The sequence below is a fragment of the Cygnus atratus genome, chromosome 27 (assembly GCF_013377495.2).
Source record: "Cygnus atratus isolate AKBS03 ecotype Queensland, Australia chromosome 27, CAtr_DNAZoo_HiC_assembly, whole genome shotgun sequence".
Classification (NCBI taxonomy): Eukaryota; Metazoa; Chordata; class Aves; order Anseriformes; family Anatidae; genus Cygnus; species Cygnus atratus.
The window spans coordinates 2,430,414-2,440,737 of NC_066388.1; the positions used below are offsets into that span (position 1 = coordinate 2,430,414).

The window sequence follows — 10,324 nt, forward strand, 5'->3', positions numbered from 1 at the left end:
TGCTTGAAAAAAAAAAAAAAAAGGAGAAAAACCAACAGCAAGCCTCTGTAAAGAAAGCACCAGGGGACTGCAGAGGATAAGGGCAGAGGCAGCAAGGGAAAAAGCTGTTGGCAGGGTTTGGGCAGGGAGAAGAGCTGACATCCAGGCCTGGGACTGCAGGTTGTCCCCGCGTGGTGACAAGTGGTCCTGAGGGGGAACGTGCATGCCAGCAGCTCCCCAGCATCACTGTTGGGTTTTGGGGTCCTGCTAAGCCAAACGCTGCCTGTTTGCACCCAAGGGATTGAAGGCAGGGCCAGAAATCAAAGCTGGGACCGGCGCTTTGGGCAGTGTTTGTAGGGGATTGTGCTTAAATTGTGGGATTGCAGGTAATTTGGGATGATAAAGAAAGTGCTTTTGCTGTATAAACTCTTCCTTTGGGGAAACGTTCACCTGCTTTGTGCTTATCGGATTTAAGACATAAGGCAGTAAATGAGATTAGGGGATGCTCGGTGATAGTATCTGGCTGGGCAAGTGATGGAGCAGGGTTTGGTGCTGAAGACCTAGAAATAGGGGTGAGCAGGGATTTGCTAGTGGTGATTTTGGTGCAAGTGGCATTTTTGTGAGGTGGGACAGTCGGGGTGATTTCATGGCAGAAATAGGGATTAGAGGAAAATCCAAACCCAGAGCAAGGAACTGACAGAGGCAGCTTGTTCCTAATAAAGATTCTGTGCTCTTTATTCCAAAGGACAATGCACATCGGATAAAATAGTATCAAAAAATATGTACAAAAATAGCAACTATTTGCACTGGTCTTTATATCAGCAAAGTTAAGTATGAGCAGGTGGCTGCTGCAGCAACAAATGGATGCTTTACTGGTCATAAACCACGAATGGAAAAAAACAAAGTAGCTACAAACATTTTCCCAAAGAACTGTCCAACAAGTCGAGTTTCTCTTCGATTTTCCCAGCTGTGAAGAAAAATGGGCCCAGTTTGGTCCTTCCCAGCAAAACAGGATCCCCGTCCTGTTCTGGGTGCGGTGTCAGCCCCATCCTTTTCCCTCTCTGGGTGCAAATCAGCTCAGGGGTGGCCGCAGATTTTCTCCCGGTGCATTTAGTGCAAACATCACGTCTCCACGTTGCTTTCAGCAGCATCCCAAGGGTGGATTTGGGCAGGATGTCCTCCCCCGGCTCTCAGATGCCAGGAGCTTGGGGGGCTTGGTTTCGAGGTCATAAGGGCTCTTTTGTTCCCAGAAATGGGTGAGCAAAGTGGATAAGCAGCAGGGCTGAGCTGGGCACATTGCAACAGAGCCAGGGGATTTTGAAAAACAGCCTCTGAGAGCAGGAGCTGGGAGAAAACCTTATCTCAAGATATTAGGAGTTACTTTTGGATAATTAAGAAAGCGAGCGGTTGTCCTTCAGTCGGGGCCAACAGCTTTTATGGCACTAGCAACTGAATATCCACCGCAAAGGGCTCATTTTGCACATTCTCCTCTCCCTGCCTCATCCCCCTGCCCCTGAGCAGCTTCATCTCTTGCCATGTCCATGCATGAGCTTTGCAAGCTCTGGATCCCTCGGCACAGCAAAAGATCGATCTGAATAAACTTATTAAAGGGGATGGAGCTCAGCAGTTTCTTACCCTTATCTAATTTTCTGTATTCCCCTGCTGCAGGAGGGATTGGACCACTGTGATTTTTAATTCTCTTTTGTCAAGAACAGGCACCCAAACAACACAATTATGGAAAAAAAAAACAAAAACACACACAAAAAAACCACCACTGCCACTCTGCAAGAAAGGCGTTACCATCCTCCTGCTGCCTTGGCACTGGCAAGTGCTGGGCTCTGTTGTTTTTTCTAAGAAAAGTTGAACTCTTTGAGCGGTTGCTATTTTAAATAGCTTATATGTTAGTGTTCAAACAGCAGCAAGACCCGGATATGCAAAACTCATCTGTCATTGCACTATTGTCTGCGTTCCTGGCGCAGCTTCCCATGGCTGCTAAGGCACCGGTGGCATTGGGTGGCCCCAGCAGCAGATCTGTGGCCATCAGGCACTTCAGGTTTTGGTTGCTTGCAGCAGAAAGGGACTTGATTCTCCCCAAAAACCCCACGCATTACCGCGAGTGGTGCTGCCTGACGGCACATGGAAGTCTTAGAAAAAAATACAGCTGTGAGGTCCATGAGAAATGGTGGTGTCAGTGGCAGAAATGCAATATATATATATATATTTTTTGCTTTTTTTTTTAAAGCTAATAAATGAAAATCAAGCAATGGCAGCAGATGGGGCCCATGCAGCTGAGCTGAGGCCATCTCGGTGCAGCGTGGGGGCAGCTGCTGGCTCTTTGCCCCGTCAACGTGTGTGAGCATGGAGGGATGCACGGGGACAATTTCTTGCTGCGGGGACAGAGCAGCTCTTGCTTTTTGCCCCCCAAAAAGCAGACAATATTTTATGGCTGCAGATTGACCCCTTTCAAAAGCTTTGGGGATTATTATTATTATTTTTTTTTTGGCTTTTTGTTTGGCTAAAAAACAATAGAAACGAGAGAGGTTTGGGCTGCAACTAGAGGATGCCGAGCAGCACCGCGGACAGGCTCGGGATTCTCCCTCTCCTACTCACCATCAGCAATAAGAACGATTCACGGGGTGGGGAAAAATAAAACATCTGAAGATGAAAACCTGCCTCCGTGCTCACCACACCACAGGGCTCCAGCCCTGCAGGTAGTAGAGGCAGGGCAGGTAGCGGGCACCTGCGTGCAGCGCCAGCAGCGGGGCCGCGGGCGGCTCGGCCGCTTTGCGCCCGGGCACGAGTCCGCCGAGACCGGATCCCCCCAGCCTCCTCTTGGTCTTGTACCTCCGGTTCTGGAACCAGATCTTCACCTGGGTCTCGGTGAGCTGCAGGTTTTGGGCCAGGTGGGCTCGCTCCGGGGCCGACAGGTATTTCTGGTGGCTGAATTTCCGCTCCAGTTCCAGGACCTGGCTGTGGGTGAATGCCGCCCGCGAGCGTTTCGCCGGCCGGGGGGAGGCTCGTGGGGCGCAGGGCAGAGATTTTTTTGGGGGGAAGCAGTTGCACAGGGGGGTCTCCGCCGTGGCATCTGCAGGAGGAAAGGGCTGAGAGTTACCTGCTGGGAATTTGCCCAAATCGCTTGCTTCCTTGCTTATTAATTACCCCAAATCACTTCTTTCCTTGCTTTATTTTTATTTTTATTTTTATTTTTATTTTTATTTTTATTTTTATTTATTTTTATTTTTATTGATTTTCTATCCTTTTCTATAGACTAAAATATTCACATTACCCTGGAGATCTCTCTCCCTAATGGAGCGAACTCCCCACTTTATTGAATTAAAGTCACAGAAGGGAGTTGTTTTCTCCCAAATACCACCCTCTCTTAATTCATATACACAAATATCCAAGGAAAAACAAACCCAGAAAGGGACAATTTTCACTGCTGGTGAAGCTCTGCCTAAAAGCTCGAGGTACTGTGGTTACGTGCATTATGGCACTGGGATTTTTATGGCATTGGGCACTTTTTGGAAACCTCCCCTTTCCCATGAAAGGGAAAAGAAGTTTCCATCCTCAAGCTAACCAGTCACCTCCTTTGCTCAGCTTTTGCTTCTTTTTAACTAAAACCCCACAGCCTGAAGGCTCTCTGTGGGCAACGAACCAGATCAGAAGACAAGCTGCAACCTTCCCCTCCCTGGGAAGCATCACCTGTAGCTGTGAAAGCTTCCCAAGTCCATTTATTTAGGCACTTAGTTCCTTTCTCCGTGTATTACCCAGCTTGCGGTGGAAACAGGCCATTTTTTTTTCCCCTTTAGTCATTTCTTAGTATATTTTCTTAAGAAGCGAACATAATGCTCGAGATGGAAACAATGGGCTTGACTCCCAGCTTGTGTAAATCATCCTAGCCCTGCCGAAATCCCTGGAGCTGTGCTGATTTACACTAGCTGCGTTCTGGGAGATTTGCTATGGCTTTTAATGATTTTTCTTAATAACCGGCTGGGTGGATGTTTCAGAACTTGCTTTATGTCGGAGTTTGTTTTAATAGAATCAACACGTAAAGCCAAAATTCCCCTGGCAAGGTCTCTTTTAGAAAGCAAGAGCCAGGCACTAGGGAGTTCACGGTTGTTTTTTGGACGCCGCAGCCCAGCCTGGCTCGTGCAAGGCGCTGCAGGATGGGAGGGCAGAGCTTCTGCTCCTGCTGCACGGGAGGCACTGGTCAAAGCCACGTTGCTTCTGAGTGCCATTTTTTGCTCCGCTGCTTCTGCAAATTTAGTGGTTGCATGCCAGAAGGAGGTGTTGGCAGTGCTGTTTCTAGAGGAGCGGGACGGGTATTATTAAAGCACGCGATGTGCGATGCTGCAGGCAGGAGCAGAGCACTGCAACCGGTGCTGAGCACATGGGAAAGCAAACAGAGAGTGCAGCGGCAGCAGCAGCACCGTGCTGACAGCTGCACCAAGGACCAGGCTATCACAGAAATGGGCTTTCTATTAAACAGAGTTACAGGTAGCTCCAGTCCTTGGACTTACTTGAAGCACCTGGCGAAAGCTTTGCAAGCAGCTGCTGCTTCTCTTGCACTTCTGGCATTTAAAGCCCATTTTTTTGGCTCCAAAACAGCCGGGTTGGGATCTAGCCCCTCGGCTGACCCAAGGGTGGGCATCCTGGAGCCATTCCCAGCCCCGGAGCTCAGCGGGATCTTCCCATCCCCTTACCTGCGTCCGCATCGTGGGGCTGGGCTGGGGAGGCTCCTGGTGCATGAGGGCTCCTGGGGGGGTCCCCTGGGGCAGCCCCCTGCTCCCCATCCTCCGGGCTGCCAAAACCTCTTCTCTCACTCTGCTCTGCCCGTGTTCTCTGCTCAGCCCTGTCCCAGAGGATGTCCTGAATGAGGAAGGACGTCCGGGGTCTGGACGAGGTGGGCACGGTCTTCTGGGGGCTGCCAGGGGCTTTCTGCCCCCCGAGGGGCAGCACCCCAGCACTCATCTCCTTCTCCTCTCGCTGCCCACAGGCTCGCCGCCTTCCCACCCTCCTGGCTCTGCATTTATCCGGCCGGCGGCCAAGCCTCCGGGGCCTGATTGGAGATCAGGCAGGAGTCTACGCCCTTCGGTGGTGTCTTGGCTCCCGCAGGGCTTTTTGCTGCTCCCTCTTCTTGTGCAGAGCCTCTCCCCGGGGTGCCCTTCCCCACCGATCTGCCAAACCTTCCCCCCGTGCCAGAAGGTCACCCCATGGCCTTTCTCCTAGAAATGATAAGAGAAAGATGCCCAAGTGAGTTCATCCTTTATGGGATCGAAACAATCCCAGTTTGGGGTTTTGGGGTGAGGAGGGGAAACACTGGCACAGCCTTGGTTGGGTGCTGTGGGCGAACAGAGCCCAGCAGAGCATCTCCTGCATCCTCCCCACCACCCCAGCAGGACGACGCTCTGCTTGCTCCAGCTTCTGGGCGTGATTTTTGTCCAGGGCCATCCCTAGAGCTCTGGGGAGGAATGTTGTTTTCGGGGAAAAAAAGTGGAAAAAGCTTTTCTTCTCCATATTTTGAGAGTTTTCTTCAAAACATTTCGCTTCGGTGAGCTTTCAGGTTGTTGGGAAAATGGCAAAGACATTTTCTTCAGCTTCACAAAGCTGCTCTAAGAAGGGCTGGGAGATGGAGAGGTAACAGACAGGGAGAGCGGATCCAGCAGTAAATGATTGCACAGAAAGGGGCAGAGGATTCATGTGAAGCCTAAATCTCAGACTAATTCCTCAGCCAGCTGTGGAATGGGACAGCATTTATTTAAGGAATCTCAGTGTCTTCCCGCTTGTCCTGCAAGACCCTGCCTTCAAAGGCACCAGCAAAGAACAAAACCTTGCTGCTTCCAAGAAAAAACTTGGCTGAGCTCCCTAATCACTGATTATTATTATTTTTTTGAGTGCCCCCTTTATTTGCACTTGTTTTTCCAGAGCTTGTGTCTCCAAAAAAGCCTTCCTTAAAAAGGGAAACCATAGATTTCCTGAAATCCCCCAAGGACTTCGCTGGGGCTTTATAGGCAGGTGTTTGGTTACGGCAGCTGTGCGCTCAGAAAACTTCAGCAGCTTCAATATTTCAGCCTCATTATGCTCTTATCAGCCGGGAAAGGCAATTTGGCAAGATTTATGAAGCAATTGGAGCCCAGCAGTGTTACTGCCCCGCAGCAGAGATGTTTCCAGTTGTCCTCATGCCCCCGCCGCAGCGGTGCCGTGCAGGTGGCTGTGTACCAGGAGACACGGAGTGATGCTGATGCCAAAAACAAATAAATAAATAATAATGAAAAAGAAGGAACAGAACAAAATTTTCCCGAACAACAAATTAAAACAAAACAGAACTCAACAAAAACCCGTAACTCAGCGGGTTTGCGAAGAGAATCAGAAAATGCATTTTTTCAGGCATTTGCAACTGTTTCGGGCTCTTGCCCAAATATGTGAACAAAATTTGTGAGCTGCCCAGAAGTTGGGCGGTCTCCTTCCTTCCAGAAAATCCTTTTATTTCAGTCGTACCCATTGCATTTTCCTGCAAAGTCAAACTGGGGCTGTTGCACCTTTGCTTTGCCATGACTCTGACACTCGGTGCTCTCCGTGTGCTCAGCACCTCCGTCTGTCCTGGGCAGCCTCGTTGCACAGATTTCTTTTTCTCGAGCCTCTTTTCCTTTTTATTGCTGGCTACAGAATAAGCTGCAGCTGGTGAGAACTGAGCCATTGGGTCCAAAAGAGGGGTTTTGGGGATGCGTCGTTGCTGGCAAGTAGTATGGGAACCCCCGTCCTTGGCAATTTCTTGCACTGGGCTGAATTTGCCGCTGGTCTCGAGTGAAATTTCGGCTGATTTGAGAGTGTGGCTGAGTTTGGGAGAGATCTGCCTCCTTTTTCAGTGGTTGGTGCAGTGGAGAATTTCTAATTTGGGCAGAAAATAGGAGGGATTTAAAGCAATGGTGTGCACCGCAAGCTCACCCCAGCAGGCAGGAGGCAGAGGGATCCCACAGACACCAGGGTTTTAAATATCTCCTGACCCTGGGCTTTGGGAAGACCCTCTCAATAGATGAAGGGCCATAAATGATGTCTTCAGACCTCGTGAGTCCCATTCTCAAGCTTAAATACATGTAAGGGAGATGTATATGTAAATGTACATAGAGCCCTTCGACCCAGCAAAGCACTCGGTGCCAATGGATCCTGGTTCAGGGCACCTCTAGGTTCAGCACTGACATTTTTTTTCCCTTTGAACCATCTTTTGGATGCTCAGATACAAATTGTGGACAGGAGAAGTTACAGTACTAAAGGAGGAATGGTAGGAGAGGGAAAACCACACACTTTCATGGTTTTTTTTAATAGCAAATAATAATAAAAGAGACAGAAATGAACACCTGTGCTGGTAAGATATTAAGAAATATGACTCAGAAATGGATCCCAAAAGATTAGAGGAACTCAAAGCATTAAATAGAGCATTCATATGGAAAAAAAAAAAAAGAAAAAAAAAAAGTAAAGGCACAGTGATGCAGCCCCTGCTTTCTGGTTGTCCTTAGGAAGAAATCCAGTGCCCACAGCCCTCTGCACTGCATTGCACCGTCTTCCTGGCGGAGCAAATCCCCTGTGGGAGCAGGACGGGACGGACCCCGACACATTTACATTCAAATAAATAAATGCCCTCGGCGATGGGGTCCCCAGGGTGCCCCCATCTCCTTTGCAGAGCCGTGGCTGTGCGGAGGGGCCGGACGCACCGCCTCCCGCTGGCGGTGCTGGCAAAACTCCTCTGGGTGCTCCCGTCCCTTTCCTCGGCCACCCCCAAGCCCTGCTCCCCTCTCACAAGTGCACGGGCTGGCGCTGAGCCGTGTCCGAGCTCACGGTGACAGCACCCCAGCGTAGCCCCCCCCAGAACTCCCAGCATAGGGGCTGCTGCTATAGGCGCCGCAGCAGCTGCTATAGGGGCACAGGCTGCCATAAGGTGCTGGGTAAGGCTGGGACCCCCCAAAACAGGGTTTGCCATCCCTGACCAGCACCGGCACCGCCACCCTGCGCGGCGGCGGCGGGTGGGCTGCCAGCTCCAGGGATTTGTCCTGCCTTTGCCTCTTGCACTTGTAGCGCCGGTTCTGGAACCAGATTTTCACCTGGGTGGAGGTGAGCTTGAGCACGCTGGCCAGGTGCTCCCTTTCGGGAGCCGAGAGGTATTTCTGCTGCTTGAAGCGCCGCTCCAGCTCAAACACCTGAGCCTGGGAGAACAAAACGCGGGGTTTTCGTTGGTGTCGCTGCTTGGGATGGTTGCAAGGGTCGGTTTTCTTCTCGTCTGCCTCCAAGGGGTGGGCGAGCAAACGTTTGCCTGCAGGGAGCAAAAACCCAAAGCAAAGTGAGCCCCCAGCCTGGTTCTGCTGAGAGAGAGAATTAAATTGGGAGTGGGACCCCTTGGGAATGAAACAAAGAAGGGTTATCAGCTGCTAAATTTAATAAGAATTGTTACTGCAATGTTTAATGGAAATTCAAGAACTTCCCTCTTTCTTATTTTTTGGCTGGAATTAGGGGTGTGACTGCTGCATGAATTTTGGATAATGCCTCATTTCTGTCCTTCCGTGGCAGCCCCGTCCTGGAGGGGCACAGGGATGTGAGATGTGCTGCAGGTTTGAGCACCCCAAAACCCAAATCCCTTCCCCACATCCTGCCCCAAAGGGATGGAGGTGACCCCGGGCAGGATTTTCATCCAGCACCCACAACTCGCAGTGCCCTGAATTTAAGCCAAAGGGGTAAAACGAAGAGGATGGGAATGAAGAAGGAAAACCTGTTAGCTCCACAAGACGATGCAAAGTTATTAATAATATTACTATGTTATTATTCGTTTTTTTTTAAATATATTTTTTTTTATTAATATTTTTTTCTGGGGGTCTTGTGCATCGCCCCGCTGCTGGCGGGATGTGCTCGGGTCCCCTGGAAACTGCAGCAGGGGCTCAGGGGATGTAGGGGGGCTGCGGGGCAATGGGGTGCTGCGGGGCTCCCATCCGCCCCCCCCAGCCCCCCAGGATGCTCTCGCCCTCCCCAGCTCCCTGGCTCCGCATCCCAGTGCCTCCCAGTGCTCCAGCTCTGGTCTTACTGGTTTTCCCGTTGTGTTTTTTTTTTTTTTTTTTTTCCCTCTCCGCAGCCGCCGTGCGTTAGGGAAAGGCGAGCAAGGGAAAATTCGCCCGATTTAGGTGGGGGGAACCGGGGGGGGGCCCCGAGGATGCCCTCGCCCCCCCCGCACCCCTCCCCCCTCCAGCCCCCCCCGGTACCTGCAGCCAGCTCCACGCAGCCCGAGAACGGCGACGCCTTGGGACGGCTTCGCGGGGACAATTTAGGGAGCATCGAAACGGGGCTTTGCGCCCCCCCGAAGCGCCCCCACTTGTGCCCTTGGGCAGGATCAGGCCCAGCGCCACCGACCCGGCTGGGCTCCGGGGGGCTCCAGGGGACCGGGGGGGGACAAGGGGGGGGGGGGGGGGGGGCGACACCGGGACCTTCCCGAGCTCTGCTATGGCTTGGGAGAGGTGGGAAACGGGGGGTCTGCAACCCCCGCCCCCCCCCCCCCAGGGGAAGGGGAATGAGCCGGGTCCGTTTCGTTCCCCCCCCCCCCCGCCCCCTCCCGTGCAGCCGGTGCAAGAGCCCCGAAATTAGAAAAAAAATAAAATAAAAAGGGGGATAACGGATGGGAAAAGGAAAGGAAAAAGGGGAAAAGGGGAGAAAAGAAAAGGGAGGAAAAAGGGGTGGGGGGAGAAGGGGAGGGAAAGGGAGGTGAAAAAAAAAAAAAAAAAGACGGGGGGGGGGGGGAAGTAGGAAACCCGGTATCTCTCACCCCCAGCACCGGGAAAATCCGGCTCCTCGGTTTTTGGCCCCGGGGGGGGGGGGGGGGGGGGGACAAAGGGGGGCTCCGGGGGGGTCCCCGCGGCTCCCACTCACCCGGTGGCGGCGGGGGCGGGCGGGGGGGCGCGTCCCCCCCGTCGGGGCTGCTCCCAGCCCCGGCCCCGGGGGCTCCGGGGGCGCTCCGCCGCTCCAGGTCCAGGATGTCCTTAACGGAGAAGGGGGTGGGCAGCATCCTTCCGACGGGGGGGTGATGTGTGAGGGGTGGAGGGGGCCGGGGGGGGGGGGGGGGAGCACAGCAGGATGCCCGCAAAGGGGCTGTGCGCTCCGGGACCCTCTCCCCGGCTTTTGCCCTCCCGTTGTGGCAGCACCAGGTAGGGAGAGGGGGGGGGGGGGGGGTCCCGGGGCTGGTTGGGTGCGGGGGGGACAGGGGAGGGCGGGTCGCTGCCCCTCGGGGGGGGGCGGGATGTTCTGCCCCCCCCCCCGCAGCCCCCTTTCACCCAGCCGAGCCCCCCGACGGCTGGGTGGGGAGGAAGGAGCC

The 10,324-nt window shown here is 52.9% G+C and overlaps 2 protein-coding genes across 2 annotated transcripts; both read right to left on the reverse strand.

Moving 5' to 3' along the window:
* Positions 1-2,660: 2,660 nt before the first annotated feature.
* Positions 2,661-4,950, reverse strand: NKX3-1 (NK3 homeobox 1). Its single transcript, XM_035562698.1, has 2 exons — positions 4,683-4,950; positions 2,661-3,064 (listed from the first exon to the last, which is right to left on the reverse strand). The coding sequence occupies exons 1-2, from the start codon at positions 4,948-4,950 to the stop codon at positions 2,661-2,663; spliced, it is 672 nt and encodes a 223-aa protein (XP_035418591.1).
* Positions 4,951-7,808: 2,858 nt separating this feature from the next.
* Positions 7,809-10,018, reverse strand: NKX2-6 (NK2 homeobox 6). The gene is made up of 2 exons (XM_035562699.1): positions 9,883-10,018; positions 7,809-8,284 (listed from the first exon to the last, which is right to left on the reverse strand). Exons 1-2 carry the CDS (start codon positions 10,016-10,018, stop codon positions 7,809-7,811), a joined length of 612 nt encoding a protein of 203 aa, XP_035418592.1.
* Positions 10,019-10,324: the final 306 nt, after the last annotated feature.